Here is a 21,593-nt window from a genome sequence, read left to right on the forward strand (position 1 = left end):
AAAGAGTTGATTCCTGTCCTGTTTACAGCTCCCTTCAGGTACTAAAAGGCTGCAATGAGGTCACCCCGCAGCCTTCTTTTCTCCATGCTGAACAAGCCAGCTTCCCTCAGCCTGTCTTTGTAGGAGAGGTGCTTCAGCCCTCTGGTCATCTTCGTGGCCCCCCTCTGGACCCTCTCCAACAGCTGTATTTCTTGTATTGGGAACTCCAGAGCTGGACACAGTACTCCAGATGGGGCCTCATAAAGGCAAGAGTAGAGAGGGACAATCCCTGAAGCTTTCAGTACATTGGGCTGCTGTTTCTGAGAACAGCAGCAGATGGATCACTCGTTCCATTTGGCGTGACATTTTTTCTATCGCCATAGAAAGGGCAAAGATTAATTTTGCCTCATCCTCCTTCTCACTGTGCAAATGTGTAAACATGTGTTAACAGTGAATAATAACATGACTTTGAACCAAGATTTGAATGGCCAAAAGTGTAACGAGTTTGTCTGTGGAAGTAGATCTGCCCACATATTTCTCCTGTGCATTAACGAAGGGTGGTTGCAATATCTCCCCCATAGTTCAGAAGCACACAGTAGTAATTAATAACACCACTTGTTATTTATGATTCACATACCAGCAGACACACAGGTGTCAGAATCAGTTTTGTGGTTTGTCACAGTGCTGAGAAAACACAAGAGCCAAGTGTGGTCTGAGAAACTCATCATTCACTCCTTTGCATTCTCTGTTCTTCAGGAGCTGCCTGTTGTTTCCAAACAAGAACGCTGTCGTTTCAATCCTCCCCCATGAGGAAGCACACACAAACCCATGTCTCAGCACTTCCTCACTGTACTCATTCCACTCTTGCTGAACGCGCAGTCCGAGCAAACACAGCGAGGCCTCAGCAGCTCCCGACGTCCCCGCCCCGCTGTGCAGCCCAGCTCAGCTGTGCCGGAGGGCGGAAGTGCGGGCCGCAGCGGGGCGGTGGTCGCAGCGCTGTGCTCCTGTTCCTTGCCCCAACCTCTTGCGGGCCGGGTTGTGCAGGCAGCACTGCGAGAGGCTTAGGCGGCCCCGGAGGAGCAGCAGGTAAGGGGGGCGGGGTGAGGTATCCCGCCTGAGCTTGTTTCCTCTCCTCTTCCCTGACTTGCAAGGAATCTGGCAGGTCGTGCAGGACTGAAGTCAGTGAGGGCTCAGTTTGGGCTAAGTCTCGCGTTTTATGCTTTCGGTTCCCTATGGAGCTTGTTAAAGGGCTGCCAAAGAAATAGTAACGTTGCCCAGAGTTGGAAAACTGTAGGTAGCATTGGGCATCGATTACGGTATCCTCCTATTGCCTTCACTCGTCCTCCTGAGGTCTCTGCAGCGCTAGTTTTCTACGAAATGCATCTGTAATAAAGCCTGATGGATGTTTCTCAGGAGCAGCCAGGAAATCAAATTGTTCAGCACGGCACTAAAAGTGGATCAGCGCGTTGGTTAGTGCATGAGGAAGGCATGGAGCTGCCTTGCTTAGGACTTCCCCAGGAAGCTGGTTAGTGGAAAGCAAAGCTGCTCGTTAAAGCACCACGCACCAGGGCTGCCTTGGGTCACGGCAAGAAGCGGGGGAAGAGACCTGCTGAAGGGCTTCTACGATAGCGGCTGTGAGTGTTGCACGTGAAGGAATAGTTAGCCAGGAGAGTGCTGGGACATAAACTCTGCTCGAGCCAGGAGCATCACTACAAATGAAATTAATGCTTCTGACTCCCAGCTTAGTAACAGGGCTGTCTGACTTGTTGCAGCAGGGTAATGCTCATCCCCTTGTTTGAAATTATATTGAGCCCAGATGCTCCTTTTTGTGCTCTTGGGTTCCAGTCAGATGCCCTGTTTCCCAGCTACTGCTGCCAATGCTAAACTGGTTTTAAGTTCTGTTGTTAACAATGTAAGTCTGCCAACAAATAATTTGATTCCTAACACAATAGAAAGTACAGCAGTAACAATAGAATAGTGAGGTCCCAGTCTGTAGCAAGTAAGGATTCATTCAAATGCAACAGCTATAAACACAACAATAAGGGAAAAAAGCTTCATACCTTCAAAAGGCCTTAGGCATGTAAGGTGTGTATCTCCCAAAAGATCTTTGCTCTTCCCTACCAGCCCTTAATTGGGGCCTGGGAAGGGGTGTATCCTGGCTCCACCCCTCCTGGTCACTCAGGTACATTGTGTGCAACTGAGCTCCCTGAGTTGGCCTTGCTTTCCCACTAGGTGCTTTTATGGGAAATCACAGCTTTGAGCCACTGATTAATCAGCTGAGGCAAGTGTTGGGTCAGCTGCGGGAGCACAGGTGAGAGTAATTTAGCTGTGCTCCCAGAAGGGGTGGACTTTGACTCCACCTCCTCTGAGACCTCATTTAAGGGCTGACCACCACTGAGGCAGCATCTCTTGGAGACTGCTCTCCAGTGGGGACTGCCTCAGCTTTCTGGTCAAGGCATTGACGTTGGTGAGTTTTCTTTACTAATAACCTTTGATTATTTACCATCATCTTGGTCAACATCTTTATATTAGCCACACTTACAGACTAATAAAAGATAAACTAGAGTAAATTGATATGTCATCATAACTGTGTTGTTTTCTAATCAGTTTCTGCTAGGGTCTTACAAGTTAAAACCTCATGTTATATATTGCTTATCAGTGATGAAGTATCTTTAATATGTAAAAATGTAGGGGCTCTCCCTTTTTATCTCTATGCTTCAGTTTCAGTGGCAGAGCAGTATGTAAAAGAAAGCAGAGCATTCAGTTGATCTGTTAATAGCATTTTTGAAGCACTCTCTCTGGTCGTTATCTGAGGAATTGTAGGACTCAAGCAAGAAAGATTATTACTTTTATGCTTTGTTTGCACTTAAGTCTGTAAAAATCCTGTTTCTTTGTACCGATCCTCTTAAGTCATTCCAGTTTGCAAAAGAGATGCTGTAATGCTTGCTACTTTATTTCTTTTACAGTTTACTTAGGATAGTCTTTTCTACATTGTAGCCTTTCTGATGACATCACTTTCTGGGGACATAATTGTTTTAACACTTTCTGTTGGCTGACAAACACTGTTGCTGAAGGCAACAAAGTACAAAGAGTGTCGTCTTTTCATGCAACTTGTAGGGCTGTGAAAATGAAGAAGTTGGAAAGGATGTTCAATAAAGTGTTAATAATTGCATGCAAATACATGTATGTGCTTCTATTTTTAGTATCTACGAAGTGTCTGTGTAGGAGGCATTTGAATTTTTTGATCTGTGCCATTTGAAAGTCACCTGTTGGTGAAATTTGGGTTATTTATTTTTTTCCCCCTGATTGTTGGGGTTTACAGGGCAGTAAGTAAACCAGGCAGGTGCATATTTTTTAGAGGCTCTTGCAGTTTTATAACAAAAGCATGCAACAATTTTCTTAAACTTCAGTTTAGTAGCAGTAGTAGAAATGCTAAGTTACAGCCTGAAGCAGTGATTGAGCACCTGGTAAGAAGGTAGGGCCAACCCAGGGCAGCTCAGATGCATGCAGTGTACCCAAGTGACCAGAAGGGGTGGAGCCAGGATGCACCCTTTTCCAGACCTCATTTAAGGGTTGGCAGTGGAGGTGAGGGTATCTTTTGCTGGAGATCCCTGCCTACTTGAGGCTTTCTGAAGGTAAGCGGCTCTTTTCCTTCATTTCTGTATCTGTGGCTGCTGCATTTGGCCTTGTTCTCATTTGCTGTATCTGAAGGCTTTGCCACCCTGCTATTGTCTCATTATAGCTTTACAGTAGCCTGTCGTTGTTTACAAGCAGTTGCATTCTTAGGCATTGTACTTCACCTCCTGTGGCTTTCTAATGTCAGTCTTAGTTAATCCAACATGAATGTCTGATGTTAGCTTCAGAGTTTCTTTAATGAATTACTCTGAGTATGTGAGTTGATTATATGCTGGTATATGGACTGTAAGCATCCCTGTTAATTGGAGAATGGCTCTGTTTGGACTATATAAAAGCTAAAAAATAAAAACATTAGTATGGGGCGATTGTCATGTTAGCTGGGAAATCTAGCGTATCCTTGAAAGGATGATCTTACTTGTGGTTTTAAGTCTGTAGTGTAGAATTCATATTTTGTACTGTTCCTGAGGTACTTGTGTTTTTCTGTTTCTGCACTTGCAACACAGAACATTAGAAAATTAACATTTTTCTTTTCTTTTAACACTTTTATTTTAACAGCTACTTGATTAGCAAGATGAAGCCTGCTAAGCTGCACTATTGGATTTTGGGTTGTTTTTCTATGGTGTCATGTTGCTGGTGTACTTCAGATAAATTTCCTCAAAGGTAAGTTGTGATTTAAAGCATGTGACTTTAACAGTTACTTCTTCAATAACCTCAATCATTGTTCTTAACTGTCATTAGCCAAGACATGTTTTTTTGATGTTGTTGTAAAAGCTTGCTAGTAGATACATTCTGCTTTATGTTTATGAAGTGTCCTCCATATCATAATAAATGGGAAGCATATGGAGCTAGTATGCAGATATGTTGAACAGTGAGGTTTCTAAGTATGTTGTTTCTATGTAGTTTGTTACTGTTTGATCCTACAGTGCTTGGTGTTCTGAAATATTGCAGTAGAAGCTAAAAATAACAGCCAGTACCAAAGTCAGTGTGTTAACCTCTGTACATTGCTGGCGTTGTGCTGCTAACTGGAGATGGTGTTCTTAATACTTGAGAAAAATAGTTTTGTTCTTCCTTTCTGCAGTGATAGCCATCCTCACACCTGGAAGAAGCTGTATCTTGCTCACCATTGGCCAGTGACTGTATGCAAGGTGAGATTTGTTTTGTTCCCTTTTATCTGGACAGAGGGAACCTTTGACAATAAATGCTTGAAAAGAGAATTAATAAAGCCTATTGAGTATTTAATCTTGCTTGCATACTTGCATTTTAATAGAGATGCAACTTTTACAGCTTTCCCTGTACTTCAGGGATGGGATTGCGGTGTGTGTCCAAAGGCTTTTATGATAACTCATCAAATACAGATTCTATCTGGAAAAAGAGGGCACTGTATAAAGCTGTTGTGGTAGATGTCTTTGAGCATTTCTGTTAAAAAAAAAAATCAAAAAAAAAAATCCCTGCTCTGCTGCAGAGGCCTCATTTGCTTGTTCTCATTTCATGAAGCTGAAGACTTTGCCACCCACCTATTATCATCCTATTATAGCATTATACCTGCCTTCCAATATATGCCTTTCAGGAATGTAGAGATGTGATTTTACGCACCTTTTTCTATTAAATACCTATTACTACCTTGTAAGTAGAACATTTTTCTTCTGTATGCCTTTTCTGATATAGCTGAGTTAAACAGTATGCCGTTGTGATCAGATTTACTGATTGTGTACCCAGAGGATAATGCAGAAGCCTCAGTGTTGGGCACCTGTCTCTGGAGCCAAGAAGATTCTACTTCTGGGACACTTATTTATTACAAATTTGAGGATTTTTTTTGTGTTCAACATACTTCCTTATTTCTCACTTCTATTTCTGGAGCTACACATAAAAGCAGTAGCAGCAGATCTTGCTGTCAGAAACTTCTGTGGAGAACTGGATATACTTTACGGTAAATGTCAGGGAGAGATACCAATATGGAAATTCGGATGTATTTAGCTGAGACCAAGGAATGGCCAGTGGGTTTTTTGTTTGCTTATTTTTGGGGGATCAGAGAACTGAAGTTAAAATCATATTAAAACAAGGTTTTGTTCAGTTTTATCTCCCTGAGTCACAGCAAAAAGGGAGATTCCAACTCTACTCCTATAAATGCTTTCTTTTTGTTCAGATTGTATGTTAACTTGAGCAGCTCCCAGATTCAATTTTGGATATATATTTAATAACATACAAGATTATTCTGCATCCTTAGTGTATTTAGCTGTTGGTGTTTGTTTAAAACTGTTGACATGATGAACATAAGGAAAAATGGTGGCTGGGTGAAGCAAGCTGCAACCATGTTGTATTGTTTAACTTAAGCTCCTTTGATATGTTCTGCAAGTGTTTATGAGTTGATGCATCTTGTGTAGAGGAACTTGATTATAGGCTGAGGACTTTGCTGCATAATGTGTTCTTGAGCTGCATCTTAATTCCTACCTATTTTGTATATTTGTATGTGGAAGAAAGTGTTTCAGGTATTTGGATTCCTGAAAGGTCTCTTTGAAACGTAGTGGACATGGTTCATCACACCAGAAATTTGTGAATGTACCTCTCTCAGCTCATCCTGTGCTTTAATTTGTCTGTAATTCTGCTCAGCTTTTGTGTTTTAATACTGAGTGTGTTCTGCATAATTAAGCTGAAAAATACTGTTTTAGAAAAGTGCTGTGGTATGGTTTAACTTAGATTTTCTGCTCAGAAATCAATGTGCATTCTGTTAGGTGGAAGTAGGAGCTGCAGAAGGGCAAATAAACGGGCTTGCCCTCCATTTTTGTGGAGATGGACAGGTCTTTGAATTCAAAAACTTATGAAGATAAATGTTATGATCGTGGCTTCTGCATCTTGGAGACTTAAAATGAGAATAAATTTTGTGGGTTTTTCTCTTGTGAAACAGAGGAAATCTGATGCAAGTGTGTGAAGTTTGGTTCCTGCTCTGGATAAAATGGGAAGAATCGTGAAGAAATGGACACTAAACCCTGCTGTAATCTTTTTCACTATATGTGTGCTGGTATTTTCCCACTGTACAATATTGATTTAAAAGGAAACTGGAAAGCTACCATGGTTAGAACTAGAGAGCAGGGTGAATGAAGCTGTCGAAAGACCACAGCGTGTGATCTGATGTGATACAGGTAGCAATGGGCGCACTGTGCTGCTGGCCTGCAGTGCAACACCAACATGGGGAAAACAGAAGAAACTGCTAGCTGGGTTAGCTAGTTAACTCCTGGTGTTTCACAGACTTAAAGGTAAAATGATACCAGATCTTTATTCACCTCTTCAGTACACTGTGTTTCAGTGCTGGGCAGCTTGGAGATGCTTTTACTCACTGGAAACAAGCTGTTGACTTTCAGTGCTCTGAGTTACTTGGATAACCTGTCTGGTCTTGGGAGAGACTTAAAGATGTTGACTGTCTGACCACAATTAGGCTCTTTAGCTTTTCTTCTGGCATTAGAATGTTGTTTCAGACCGGGAACAGCATGAATCCTGGTACTGAGTCTAAGCCCTGATTGTGTCAGCTATCTTGAAAAATGCAGTGGTGTTTTCTTTGTTTGGGAACTGTGGTTTAAAAATTGGGTAAGGAGTGCAACTGCTGTTCTTATGCCCACCCCAGATGAGGAAGCTCATTATCTGTCAGTCTGCTTTTCAGACCTGTCAGTCACTAGCCCTTAACTTGATGTATTTTGGTCTCAATAGCCGAACTCTTTCAACTCCACAAAGCTTGTTTTTACAGGAGCAGTACCACTTATGCTTCCAGTGTGTGTTTGTAGGAAAGTTTTGCACAGCCTACAGTTTGGCTGCCACTGGCTTGTGGCTTGTGGAAGGCAATTAGTGAGATTACAGGTCTCTAGCTGCAGTTCTCTGTGCTCCACTCTTGCTCCTGCATCTCATAAAAGGCATTTGTGGTGTAATTAAGGCAGGGTGGACAACACAGAGATGAAAAGAAAACAATATTTTGGGGAAAGAAGGTCTGAGGAGGTTGTTATTTAATAAAGAAAATTGTTTTGAGACCTAATTACTAAGCACAGTAATCAGGGAAAGTACAGTTGTGTTGTTCTGTGATGTATGAATGTAGAAATTTTTGTTAGTGTGATCAGGAATATGTATTCTGCTCTAAACGATAGTTAATATATAGGCTGTTTCACCTGGATTAGCAGAAATCTTGAGTGAAAACCTTGCTAGGAATGTATGTTGTCTTTGCTCTTCACTATTCCCTTGACTCAAAATAGTTTAAGAATACATCTTAATTATTTTACTTGAAAAAAGTACTTATTTCTTCTAGCTACTCTTTGCATTTTCCTTTTTGATATACTAACAAGGCTACTCCCGGACTTCTAAAGATGGTTGTGTGCTTGTCCAGTATTACAGCTTATATTTTTTTATTTTGATGGCTGCACCTCTTGGAAGGTGATGAGAAAATAATGAAAACTGCCACCTACAATATAGAATAAATGTAGAGCTAACTCCATTCATTAAGCATGGCTCAGGCTACTTCCTTTTAGCTCAGGATCTGTCCTTTGTCTTCTGTTCATACTGCCTGTGTGGGATATTCCTGGTGTTCCTTTGATCGGTTTTAGAACTTTAGCTGTAGTCAACTGGCATCAAGCAACACAATCTATGGCAGCTTCAGGTACCTGGAATCACTGATTTGAGCAAGCAGAATCTCTCTTGTCTCTCTAGTGCTTTGGGCCACCAGCAAATGTGCTTTGTTTTTTTGCTCTAAGCCATTATCTCTGAACATGTATAACAAATACTGTGTATTTTTGTTTTCTACAGATGAGTGCTAATGATTGTCAAGACCCTCCAGACTACTGGACAATTCATGGACTGTGGTATGGTTCTAGGTTGTTTTAATTTCAGTCTGAAAAGGAAAAAAAAAAAAAACCGAAGATATTTAGGGCTTTTTTTCAGTGCTTATTCTGTTTTGATTGCTTAAAAAAAAAAGCTTTTCTCTTATTGGAATCTGTTCTAATATAAAACTGGTGTTTATTCCTGTATATCCTGTGAGTCACTGAGCTACAGAAATCTTTTCACTTTTGCATCTGTTTATGTATGTCTTTATAAAAATCACTGTTCTCTAAGAGAAAGGGAAGTAATAGCTTCCCCTCTTTTTTTTTTCCCCCCCAAGTACACAGATTTTGTAAGTGACTCGTGACAGTATGTAAATATCTTAACTAAGCACAAATATTGTGAAAGTCCCAGAAAAACTGATTTGCTTCAAAGAAATCAACTACATGGCATTGATGTCCATGGCAGCTGTTAAAAGGTTTTCATTACAAATACATGGAAAAATTCTCTATGGAAAGCTGGTGAACTGTGTGTCCTGGAAGGATGAACAGTATTATATGTAGATTTCCATTAAATGTATTATCAGACATGCTGAATTGTCACTTGGGGAGCTCAGTGTTATCAGTGGCATGATGTGCACAATTCTAACGAGACAATTCCAGTATCAGTGCTTCCTCTGTACGTTTATTACAGTGTGATGAATTGTGGGGCCTAATTGAGAGTCTCTACATGGGAAATGTTTTAGCCATAATTAGTGTACTGAATTTTTACTTACAAAACACCATAAATGCTGATGGATGTTTTTTATTTTAAAATCAAATTTATAGCTATAATTGTATGTAAAATTGAGGCTGTGATATCTCCCATCTTCAGTAATAGCAAATATATCTTTTTTTTTCCATTTTGATTTTGCTTCTCTAGGCCTGACAAAGGTGAAGAATGTAACAGGACGTGGCATTTCAACGTCACAGAGATTAAGGTATTTATTTTAAAACAAGAAACAAAGCATCATCCAAACAGCTCAGTGCCATTGCTTTTGTGCTTTCTATGCAAAAAGTGTAGCTCAAAATGCATCTCTGTGATTGTAGTTTCCTGACTATAACAGCTACTACAGTCTTTCTTTTTAAAGACTCCAAAAGTTGATTAAGTGCTTCTGGTACTACTTGAAGTCACGGTGCCTGTGATCGGTAGCAGCTGTTTGTACTTGGTTTTGCGGATGTGTGGTTGAACTTGTTAAGCCACTTCCCCTGTAGCAAGAAAACATTAGAGAACTTAGTCACTGAATCTCCAGTGGTAACCAGAATATATGAAATAGAGGTTACAGTCAGGTCATGGTTTTTTATTGTTGTTGTGTGGGGTTTTTTTATGTGTTAATTTATTTAAAATATCCATATCTAAATTACAGAACAGGTTAGAAGGGATCTCCAGAGAGCGTGAGGTCCAATGCCATTTTGCTCAAGCAGAGACTCTGAATGCAGGTTGCCTGTGTCTAGGCAGCCTTGGTATACCTTCAAGGAGGAAGACTCTACAGCCTCCTAAGCCTCTTCCATGTGTTTTTTTAGTGTGAATGGGAAACTTGATCTTACAGTGGTGAAAAGCTCTGATTGATCAATTTCTGCAGGGACAGTGGAAAGAAAATCTTGCTAGTCTGCACTAATGCGTTCAGATATTCAGGTATTTGCATCTGCCTGTTACCACCTCCAACAGTATTTCCAGAATAATTGGGAGAAGGGACCTCTTCTTTTTCTGCCAATGTTTCTCATTGATACTGAAAGATGAGGCTTCAGTTTTAGAAAAAATACCTATTTCTGTAGATTTTGTTAGGAGTAGCTTTTAAGCACCACAGGTAAGCTTATTAATAAGCTGTGTTATTTTGTAGGATCTTATGTCAGACATGAGACGTTATTGGCCTGATGTGATTCATTCATCTCCCAATCGCACCCACTTCTGGTGAGTACAAACAAAAGTGAAAAACAACTTTGGATATTATTTTTACCAAAAAGAAGTCAACGTGAGTTCTTTTTGGGGAGGTGTTGTGCATGAAAAGCAGCATCCAGAAAGCTGCTAAAAGTGGTACATATTAATATATATATATTTTTTCTTTTTTATTTTTCTTCCTCAGTTTTCTTAATATAGCATCTTCAGAACACAGTTTCTGAAGAGGGAGCTAAGGCAAAGGTTTTGAAGCAAACGTTTGCAAAAGTGAGTGAAAGAGAGAATGTCTTTGTTCCCTTTTTCTTCAGGGAAGAGATGCATCTGCAGCTGAAGTATTTAAAACTTGCACAGTGCTTGTGCTGTAGGGATGTCAGAACTTAGCTACAAGAGCAGCTTTCAGATTGTTTCCTTGCTATCTTCTCTATGTTTCAGCCTTTGGGAGACTTTTCCTTTTGCGATTTCTCAACAGAAGGTGGAAAGGGAAAAATAGGATGCATTGGATGGTCTTAGCCATTTCTCTACAGACCTGTACTTTTAACTTTTCTAGCAGCCTAAAATCAGATCAACGAGGAATTTGTTTAGAGATCAACCTACTTGGAATATGGGAATGGAGAAGGGGACTTCAGTCACTCCTGGCAGTGTTACTACACTTTTTTTCCTTCTTTTCCTGTTCCTCTTTGCTTCTGTATCACCAGGTGCTTGGACTGAAGGCCAGTATGGATGTCTGAGGCTGCACAAGCTTAGACTAAAATCACTGGCAATTTGATGTGATTTGTTTCTGCTGGATCTGCTGTGAAAATAACATTAGATAAAATATAGTAGCACTTAAAGCTACATGCTCTGCCTCCAGCTTTTTCAACTGTAATTACCTCTGGGACTTTCCTTTGGACTACTTCCTCCCTGTGTCACTAGGGCAGATTTTTTTGAAGGGAATGGATGTCTTTTAATATCCTCGCTCTACAGAAGATCTTTGTCCTCCCAAGTCTTAAAATGGTCTTAGAAGTATCTTACAGCAGTCTGAACATCAAAACTGCCCCTCCTGCCCCCCAGAAAAGTGATCTTGCTTCTCTGTACTCTTGTCTCTGTGCTGGGAGAGTATGACTGTCTATTTCAGTGGCATCACAAGTTTATGCCAAGTTAAACTGTTAAGGGAATAAGAAAAATGTGTCCTAAATGTAGTCATTTCTCCCCCTGCCCCCCAAAAAAACCTGTTCTGAACCTTTCAGAATCTGTTCTGAAAGCATGTGCATACTAGTCCTTGTTTTACTAATACAGGTGCTTGGGTAGGCAGCAGATATGAGCAGATACAAAGATTTTTTGTTTCTGTTCAAGGTTAGCTAACCGTACTTATTTCATTACCTGGAAACATCCCTTGTATAAAAGTAAGCTGAAAGTTAGGCTAGAACACTGTAAATAGTATTTTGATTGACAGAGTAATTTACTCCCTCTCAGTAAGGTTACAAGCACTCTTTAATTGGCAATTCTAATTGCAGATTTTTGTAAATGCAAGTGTTAAGCTGGTTGGAAGCCGGTAAGATCTTTGTACGCCTTAGTTCAGTTAAAAATAGGGTATTTACTTCAATTTTTAAAATTATCTAGTATAAAAGACGGAAATGAGAATCTGAAAGTAAAATGGAGGTTTTCATTGTAGAGTGAGAGCACCTTAATTCTGTAAAGAACAGAAGCAGTGACAAGCAAAATGATTGAGTATCTTTGCATATCACATCAGGCTTTTTCCAAGACTGCCCTAATTGCTTACTGTGTTTCTGCTTGTGTTTACCTCTTACGTTTTTCTGGTGTAAAGGAGGAGATAAAGATTTTTCAAGGGGATTAAAGAATGGCTCTTTATGCTTCTGTAAGGATAACTGTGCATCTGTGTTCACCTTGTTTTCTTGTGAACTGTGGCATTTGTTACCCAATAGTTTGAATAGGATAGAATGCCTTATAACAGGATGTGTGCTTTGCATCTCAAAACTTACTATCTGAAAACACTCTTTTTGGGGAATTTTTTTGTTCATATAATTCTATGTCAAAAAATTTCTAGGCCAAGAGAATCCCCTTCAGGATCAGTTTATACATTTGATACAGCAGAAGGAATCTGTGCTTACCCAGGACAGCTGGGTATCCCTCATCTTAAACATTCTGCGAGCAGCTCTTGCAGGTGTAGGTTCTTACAGCACTGAACTAGTTTTCAAGCTGGGTGACTTCTGCAGTTATTGGACCCACCTGACATGTGTCCAGCATTGTGGGCTGCATCTCTCAGATGCTGAGCTTGGGGAACTCTGTCCTTGTTACATTTACCAAGACCCAAAATCTTGTGGTTTGTTTTTTTTTTTTTTTAATCACATAGTTAAGTTTTACCAATTTCATTCCTTTGCATTTTTTTTGCCACTTAAGGCTCCACTTGTAGAACTTAGCTGTTAGATATGCCAGTGTAGTATTTGTATCTTAAGATGACCATCAAGAAAATGGAGAAGGACAAATTATATTGTGGAACCCAATCTAATGCTGTAAGCCCCACTACTGTGTGCCTGTGGAAGTACTTGTGTTCCACAATGCAAACAAGGTCAGAAAGTTGTTGACAGCTAACACGTTGTCTGTGCTACTGCCTAGCTTATGAGTATGAAGAGGTATAGAAGGGAGGATGACCTTCACAAACACAGGTGGCCATGTTCTGTGCATCTGTGTGCTACCCAGCTGAGGCTCAAGCACAAGGACATTGTGTAATTGTGGCCTATGTGAAGGATAAGTCTCAGTGGATAGCATTTGGAGATGTTCTTTCAATTTCTGAACAGCTCTGTTTATCAATCCTTTTTTTCCTGCACCTTGTTTAGCTGCATCAACTTGTGTTTAAGTGGAAGAGATGAAGGTGAAATTTCTTACGCCTGTGCTGGCTGGTCAGAATTAGCTTTATCTCCATCAAATTGTTTTTTCATGTGGCTGTGCTGCAAAAATGAAATTACATGAAAAGAAGCATAATCTTTAAGTTGCTGTAATAGTTTTGTAGTGACTCTAAACTCACTCTCAACTCTAGAATATTCACAAGACTAGAGCAAAACACTGGACCCTGTGTGTCCTTGTCTTGCTGCAGCTGACACAGCTTGGAGAGAGTCTGTGGGTAGCTCTGTGCCTTTTGATTTAGCATCTCACTTTGTGTGCAGTTATACAATTATACAGTTATACAGTTGATGGTTAAACAGATATTTTGTATGAAAGATTATCATGATGGAAAGATAATCTGTGATAAATGGAAAATGCTCACCAATGTTGAAGGTTTGCAGTAAACTCCACACAGGAGCGATCTCCAGAGAAAGAGATCCTGCCTTAGTGGTAGTCAGCCCTTGTATGAGATCTGGGAGAGGTGGAGCCAAGCTCCACCCCTTCCTGTAGTGCAGCTGAATTACTTTCACCTGTGCTCCCGCAGCTGTCTCATTGCTTGCCTCAGGTGGTTAATCAGAGGTTCAGGCTGTGAGCAACAATTTCCCATATACTTTGTGGCATTCAATCCTAGAAAGATATTGCTGAATTTAAGAAAGGGGAAAAAAAAAAAAGTGTTATCTGTTTAGTCAGATAACAGGTAGAGACCAGAACCATTATGAAGTGGCTTTAAGACAAATTCTTATATGCAATGTATAGCAAAGCACAATACTAATTTGCAGTGTCCCATGTTCATGCTGTTATTGAAGCCACCGTGCCATCCTTTCCTTTCTCTTCTGCAGTTCTTACCCTTATTTGAAAAGTTTTTCTCTTGCAGCTGCCAGTATTAAGGGCAGCTTATTTACACATTTGCAATGTGGCTTACTGTCCAGGAGAATTTTTCCTTAGCCTGATGCTACAAACCACAAGGAGAGGGACTTTAGCTTTTCTCTCGCTATCCTTAGATGTTCAAAAGCTCTTGGAAAATGCTTCTAATAAAAGAAATAAATGATGCTGTAAATAATGTTTTATAAAACTTAAATTTTCATTTCTTCCTATAGGAAACATGAATGGGATAAACATGGCACTTGTGCAGCCACACTTCCAATCCTTGATTCTGAGAAGAAATATTTCAGTAAAACCCTGGAACTCTACCAGCACGTTGACCTTAATGGGTATGTTAATGAACTCCGATCTGCTCTTACTTCAGACAGTTTCTGTAAATTTAAAATCTGATTTAAGAAAAAGTCTAAAAATCTCATGGCAGAAAAAAATTTATATAGTGTATGTGTATATATATATAATATAGGAGAGAGGTTTTTCTGCTTTGAGTAATGTGTCTCTTTTTGGATCTCAATTGTACTGATACCTAAACAATCTGCTGTGTTTAGAAAATACAGTTTTTGTGCTCAGAGGAAAGGTCAAGCTGCAGGCAAACTTGTGTAGAACATCCTGGGAAGATGTTGAGAGCTAACAATAAGGAACATTGTCCAGAAGTGCAGTGTTCAGTTGGTGTGTACAGTTCTCAGCTTTCCTTTCAGAAGTAATTGTCGTCTGACACTCCTGTTTTGTCCTAAGAACTGATTTCTCCTAATGGTTCCAAAGCACTGGCAATTGCAGATACAGTACCTAGATATATTTGGACAAGTTCCAACACTTATTGTATGAACATATCGTGGCTACAAATGAATATCGAAGGTCCGGAGTCCTTCCCTGGTCAATGCTTATTATGGATGGGAAAGCATTTAACTCGGGCTTGTTGTCTGTGAAACATCTCCTTGTGTAGAAAGACTTTATCTGTGAGATAAGAAAAATTCTCATTTTGTATTTAGAAACGTATACATATTGTAAAAACAATCTGGCTCATATTTTGTGAGTGTCTTGTCCAAGCAATCTATTAAATAGTCTTATTTACTTTATGTACACAAAGGAATCATCTTTTTTCTATCCCACTCATATCTTTGCAGGTGTCTTATAAAACTTAATCATGTTTTTCTAGACACAGTGCATGTTGTATATTGTGTTAAAATTAATAATATCTGATAAGCCAACTAACAAAGTAGCTGTGTAATTCAAACATCTTACAGATGGCATAGTGACCGATTGTGTGGCTCTAAATCAGCATGTGTAGTGGAAGAGAATTAAAATTGAAAGATCTTGATGTTAATTGCTCATAGCTTTTTCTTCACCGAGGGAGAGAATGAAGCACCCACGTAATTTAATCTTTGCTGAAAAATGATTGCTTATGTTCTCACTACATTTATACTTTTATGAGCAAAAAGTAGGTGCTAAAATCATTACAAGTTTCCTAAAAGATCTTAATATTGAGAACATTGTACAGGCTCCTGTAAAATGATGATAGAGCATTGTTTCCATTAGCAAGTAGACCATTATACAGTTGGGTTAGATCTCCCCAGTGCAGAATTTGACCTTGAAAAGGGTGAGCATTATTAGCTCTCATCCTGAGAGATGTTGAACATTCCCATGTAGTGCTGAAGAAGCAAAGAAGCTGGTATTCTAAGGTTCCTATTAGGTCCTGAGATTTGTTAACAGCTGGAAGTGTGAAATTCTCTCAGGGCTGCATCTAAAGGGAAGGGGGTATAAGCAAGATGTAGTTGAGAACTACTTTAGCTCTTATGTGAGCAGCTGTTCTATTAAAAAACATACATAGAAAGTGATTTTTAGAAATGTTTCTAACTGACATCAGTGTTAATCCAGATCCTGTGTCCTCCTTGTGGCCAGAACACAGGAATCTAGCTTTATGCAATGTAAGGGTGCTCTATTGGCTCTCAGCAGTGCAATTCAAAGAACCAGCAAATGACAGCAGCATAGTCCTCTATTTGTTTCTGAAGACTTATCTCTCTCCTGGCATCCTCAGAGTAAGGTATAACAGTGGGTTCTTGCTGACCCTCCTGAGTTAGTGGGAGGTTGCTTTTAAGAAAAAGACACCTTTCCTTGGCCTGGCAAAGGATGAAAGACAAGTTTCCCTTGCTCAGCCTAATTTTAAGTTATCACTAACATTATTAATTTATCTAATGCTTGTCAAGTTATATTTCCCTACAAGAACCATGAAAATGTTTTGTCTTTCATTCAGTGTTCTCCTGAAAGCTGGGATAAAGCCAGGCAGTACATACTACCAGGTAAGAAATGACCTTTTATACAAGCAGCATTGCATGTGTACACTTCTTTCAGCAGAAGTCATGTTTATTTCTAGAGTAAGTGATCTTTTGTGTGTGTTTTAATTAAAAAGTTGTACTTTATCATAAACTTTTTGCATACTTCCAAATGTCAGGTCTGTTGGAAGATGTGGTAGTGACTTATTTTCATGAGCTTTTTAATTTTTCAGATGGCTGCTATAAAGGAAGTGCTTACGAAATTTTATGGTGTTACACCAAAGATCCAATGTCTTGCTCCAGAAGAGGTGAGAAAATAAATAGATAAAACCAAATACACACACAAGCCCACAAAATAATCATTTTCAAGCAAACATATTTTATCAAAGGTTTTAAAAAAGCAAAAATAGTGAAAAATATGCAGCATAGTAAAGCACAGAGTGTTCCTTGTGTATATCTCCTTAGAAATCAGGTATTTCTCTGCTCTTAGAATTGAGTTTACAAAAATGTTACTTGCATTCTGGCATCACTGAGTTCGGCCATATCGACATTAACATAAGCTATTTCTTAACACAGAAATATTGTTAATGGATAGAAGTGTCCATTCTTTGTGCCATAGCTTTGTTCTTAGTGTAGGTACTCAGACAGTGGGACTTCTGGGTTTTTAAGCCCTATTTGCCTTAAACTTTGAACAGGCATCTCTTATAGAATGCTGTACTCATTGGGATAGAGGTAAACTGTATCTGAGTACTTTCTTCTGCTGCTGCTAAAGCTTAATTGCCATATAGCAGATTACCAGACCCAGTAAGAATGAGCTGAAAGGAGATAGTTAATGTATTGCCCTTGACAAGGGTACTGTCTTTACTTAACTATGAATGGCTTATGTTTTGCTTGAAGTTATTTGCTGTATGGAACCATTCGGAAATAAAGCAGTTTAAAGGCCTGTTTCTGAGCTTATTCTCAAAAGCCCCTATCTGAAGAGGTATGAAGTTGTTTTGATGGTCACTGGTTCAGTTTTACCTTTTGAGCCATTGTGGTCTAATGTTTCCATGTCTTTGTGTTTTTCCTTGCCAAGGATTGTACTGTGGATCACAGTACAGTGAAGAATGTAGTACATAGGCTTTGTTATAGCATTAAGTACTTGTTCTCATTATCTGAACTAAGAATGCTTTTGAAGGAGCGAAATAATATTCTGAACAATATGTGGGTAGACTGCATAGTTATCTCTTTGTTTCCTTAGAGGTGATTCTAATTTAAAAAAAAAACACACACACACACACACAAAGCCACAAACAGCAGGAACAACAGAAAAAAAACTCCTACAAGATAGCTCTCCATCTTCTGTAGATTTTTTATTTCAGCTCAATAAAAGCAGTTTACCACTCTTGCCGGAGTTATGGCCCATACACAGACAGCAGTTTTATGAAAACTTCCCGAGATACAGTTGCTGATGAAGTTTAATAGCTCTTATGTTGTCAGCTCATCTGCTTTAGTAGTACCCTGAGATTCTTATACCTCAGAAGTTGTTTCATGTGAAAAGGAATCTGAGATTAAAATCATTTTAAAATGTATTTTTATGTTACTCAAACAAAGGAATAGGAGTTGAATACAGCTTTTCAGAGGGACGCGGTAACTTTTGTTCTTTCTTAAGGGTTTCAAAACAGGTCTCTTTTTTCCACGTACACTTTGTTAATGTGCGTGTTCTTTGCTGTGTTACCAGTCCCCATTCCTACATGAAAGAATTTTTTCTTTGCACCCAGAGTGCTTTTTGTTTTGTTTTTTTAGCCTGTTCTGCAGTCCAAAAGTGACATTTCCACTAATTCTGGCAGCCTACTTTTGTATTCCTTTCAGTAGAAACCACTATAAAACCCAGTTTGTTTTTCTTGTTTGGAGAGCTTTCTCTGCTTCTGTTCCTGCCCTGTAACAGAGTTTGTGGAAGGTGCCTTTCAGGTCAGGCATATCCTTTAATATTCTCAGAGTTCATCACAGCTCATCACAAAGGTGATGAGCTTCTGTGTATTGGGCTAGTTTCTCAGTCTTCCATGATATTTCTTAATAAAGCTTACTAGTTAGGCACATTCCCCAAACTGTTAGTGAATTCAAGCACTGGAATGTGTTTACTTGTCTACTTGTTCCTTATAGAACATATTTGTCTAAGTTGTTTGGAGCTGATGCTTCTAGTACTTGTTTCTTTCACAATTTTCCAAAGTCAGTTGTACAAGCAGGCACTGCTGTATTCAATAGGCAAGGCAATATACTTGACAAAATGGTTCATTTTCTTCCTGTAGCATGCTGATCTCATCCCTTGTATTTCTAGGGTGAAAAAGCACAAACAATTGGTCAGATTGAGTTCTGCTTCACCAAAGAACTGAAGCCGAGGAACTGCACAGAGCCAAAGGGTGAATCCAGCCGAATGCACACCAACTTGCAGCCTGTAACTGAGGAGTTATCTGTCTGCAATGACACTCTTCCAGTCTATTATCCTTCTTCAACAAAACAAGTTAACAACAATCCCTTAAAGTCATACCTTGGAAAGCAATTTTGACTTAGTAATATTACAAAACCATGCCTGTATCAGGTATGCTGAGAGTATTTTTGCTGGGGGGTGGGGAAAACAACCACTGAAATCTGCCTTGGCCATTAAAAGAATAGTTTGCATTGTAATACTAGCTATGTAGGCCAAAGTCTTGAATTTCTGGTCTGATACAGATGAAATCAGAATCTGATTTACAGCTTTGTCTGTACTTCTTGGCTTATTTTTCACTTGAATCGGTGTTCACAAATGAGCTGTAACTTAGTTTCATTTGCAGTTCAATCTGCCACATCAGCCACATGGTTTTTTGGTAGCAACTCACGGTAGTTAAGTCATTCTTTGTTTTAAAAAGATGCCTATCAACTTGATATGATGATGTATTGAAGAGGATATTGTAAAATGGAAGAATTTGAAACCTGTCTGGAGCTTTGTGTAAATACGTTCTCCAGAATCACTAAATAAAAGCCACACTTCATAGCATTAAACTTTTCCTCATTCAGATCACAAGTGCCCAAAAAGGACAGCCTTTTAACAACAGCTACCTCTTATTGGCATCTCTATCAGAAGAACCCCAAGACTGTATTTGCAGCCACACCTGTTTGTAGATTTGGTAAGGTGACTAACGCCATCATGAAGAGTGACTAATTTTAAATCATCTGTGATTATAAGAGAATAATATTGGACTCTAGAAGCAAATTCTTAGTTTTTAACAAAATTGAACATTTAGCACTTCCATGGAAGTGAGGAAAAATGCCTAAGCTTCTGTTTAAAAATAAAGTTGTCATGTAATAACTTGGTTCTAAGAAATAGCTTTTTATAGGTAAGTAGTAAAGACTGCAGGAATTCCAGTGAAAAGTACGAATGTACAATGGTGTTTTTTATCCCATAACAATAGCAAGCCACATAGTTGCATGTTTCCAAATAAGACTGATTTAGAAGCGATCCTTTACACTGTGCTATCGTGATGCAAGTGTCTCAGATTGTCTTAGAACTACAATTGCAACTCACAGAACCATCTGTTAGAAGAGTATATTACTGCAAAAATAGTAAAAGCAGCACTAAGGACAAATTTATGATATCTTCTAGGTTAAGAAACCATTCATGTTTATTTTATTTGTCCCTGTACGTCTCCTTTGAGGCTGTTACCTTCCCATTCCAGAGTACTGTGGTTTGTTGTATTTTTTGGGGTGTGGGGAGGGGTTCAAGTCCTCTCTAGAGATCTGAATTTTTTGTTATTGTTTTTAATACATGAGAATGGGTTTGATCTGCATTTTAGTGTGTCTGCATTGCAGTAAAGTGAGGGTTTTTCTTTCAAACTTTGTTCCTTCCTGAGTTGAGGAATGTACTAGAGTAACAGATCTGGAGTACTCTACTCTATACAGCATTTAAAATCAAAACAAAAGAAGCTATTATTTTATTCGTTCTCCCTATGCCATTATTGTCTTAATGGAAATACTTGAAATTGAACTTTGATGTTTGAAAGAAAAAAAAAGTCAAATTCTGAAGGGAAAAGGCAGAAGATGCAACATGTGGTACTTGTTGTAAAGAGGTATAAATTCACTGCTGTTTGAAATATGTTAGTGTTTATGGGAGAACTAGCTTCAAGGGGCATGTGATATTGAGGTAGGTGGGTTGTTTTGTTTTTTTTCAGTGGCTTTTGGTTGGCTGAAATTCACGCTTGCATCTTTTTTGAAGTGTGTAACAGGATGAATCCTGCTTTTGACCATGTCCACAGGGTTTCTACCAAATTCAGTGAGAACTTTGCATGCATTTCTGAGCAGAAGGTGATTCAAAGACCAGACGTTTATCTATTGTGCATTGGTATTTTTGGCTATGTTTCAGGGAGTGCTGTGATGATCCAGTAGTTTCTCTGGGGTTGACTTAATAATTGTGTAACATTCTGATAAGATCAGCAGACAGCACTTTATCGAATTCCTGTATGTGTATATATTTGCATATGCATTGTATATAACATGTGTATTTGCAACTAAGAACACCAATACATGATTGGTTTATTCAGGAACTATGTAAGAAATTGTTAATAGTTCAAAAGCTAATAAACGCTGCATAATCACAAGCAGTTCAGGTAAACTAAATTCTTCCATTTCTGCTTCAGCAATACCAAGTTTCCTGCTGTTCCATTTACGGTTCTGTGCAGAGCTTGACTCTTGTGTTATTGATACCACCATCCGTCGTGGTAGTCATCTAATGCATGAAGGTACAGAACCAGGTTAGGATACTACTGTGGTGTAAGAAGATCAATACTTCTTGTGAAAGTGTATTTATTTGCCTGTGAAGTATCAGCCCGAGGCTTCTACACTTCTAAAATCTTCTTTTGGTTCTTTTAAATAACACTTAAACGGTGGATGGGTTTGGGGTGGTCTACATCAAATGAAAACCAAATGGAATGAATGTTAAGTTATAATTCCTATCAAAAGCTTTTGAAAGAAACATGACTCAGCTTTACTCAAAATCAGGGTTGATTTTTCTTTCTCACTTATTTTTGAATGATCATTATTATTTTACATGGGGGAGATCCTTTGGTGAAGTCACATGCTCTCATTTTCCTTTCAAAGTTCGCAGCAGGGACATGCCACCGTTCTCTTATTAAGCTGATCATTAGCAAGGCAAGTAAAGGTTATCATCAGACCATCTTGCTCAATGGTTTTCAGTCCATGGTTTGATTATGA

General features: G+C 39.1%; 1 protein-coding gene across 4 annotated transcripts; it reads left to right on the top strand.

Moving 5' to 3' along the window:
- Positions 1-942: 942 nt before the first annotated feature.
- On the top strand, positions 943-20,983 carry RNASET2 (ribonuclease T2). Of its 4 annotated transcripts, none has more exons than XM_085543444.1 (10): positions 943-1,065; positions 4,157-4,275; positions 4,694-4,760; positions 8,395-8,450; positions 9,328-9,385; positions 10,286-10,356; positions 14,319-14,432; positions 16,352-16,397; positions 16,604-16,678; positions 18,688-20,983. In XM_085543444.1, exons 2-10 carry the CDS (start codon positions 4,187-4,189, stop codon positions 18,913-18,915), a joined length of 804 nt encoding a protein of 267 aa, XP_085399570.1. In that variant the 5' UTR covers positions 943-1,065; positions 4,157-4,186; the 3' UTR covers positions 18,916-20,983. The 4 variants fall into 4 exon arrangements, with proteins under 4 accessions (XP_085399570.1, XP_015713472.1, XP_032299374.1 ...); XM_015857986.3 differs by having other exon boundaries at positions 4,171-4,275; XM_032443483.2 differs by lacking the exon at positions 943-1,065 and adding an exon at positions 2,293-2,446 and having other exon boundaries at positions 4,171-4,275.
- Positions 20,984-21,593: the final 610 nt, after the last annotated feature.

The sequence above is a fragment of the Coturnix japonica genome, chromosome 3 (genome assembly GCF_054131305.1).
Source record: "Coturnix japonica strain WE chromosome 3, WE-NBRP24, whole genome shotgun sequence".
Taxonomy (NCBI): Eukaryota; Metazoa; Chordata; class Aves; order Galliformes; family Phasianidae; genus Coturnix; species Coturnix japonica.

Coding starts and splice junctions, on each gene's coding strand:
- RNASET2 (XM_085543444.1), top strand. CDS start 4,187: ATGAAGCCTGCTAAGCTGCACTATTGGATTTTGGGTTGTTTTTCTATG. Junction 4,276..4,693: donor TCAGATAAATTTCCTCAAAG/GTAAGTTGTGAT, acceptor TCCTTTCTGCAG/TGATAGCCATCCTCACACCT. Junction 8,451..9,327: donor TGGACAATTCATGGACTGTG/GTATGGTTCTAG, acceptor TTGCTTCTCTAG/GCCTGACAAAGGTGAAGAAT.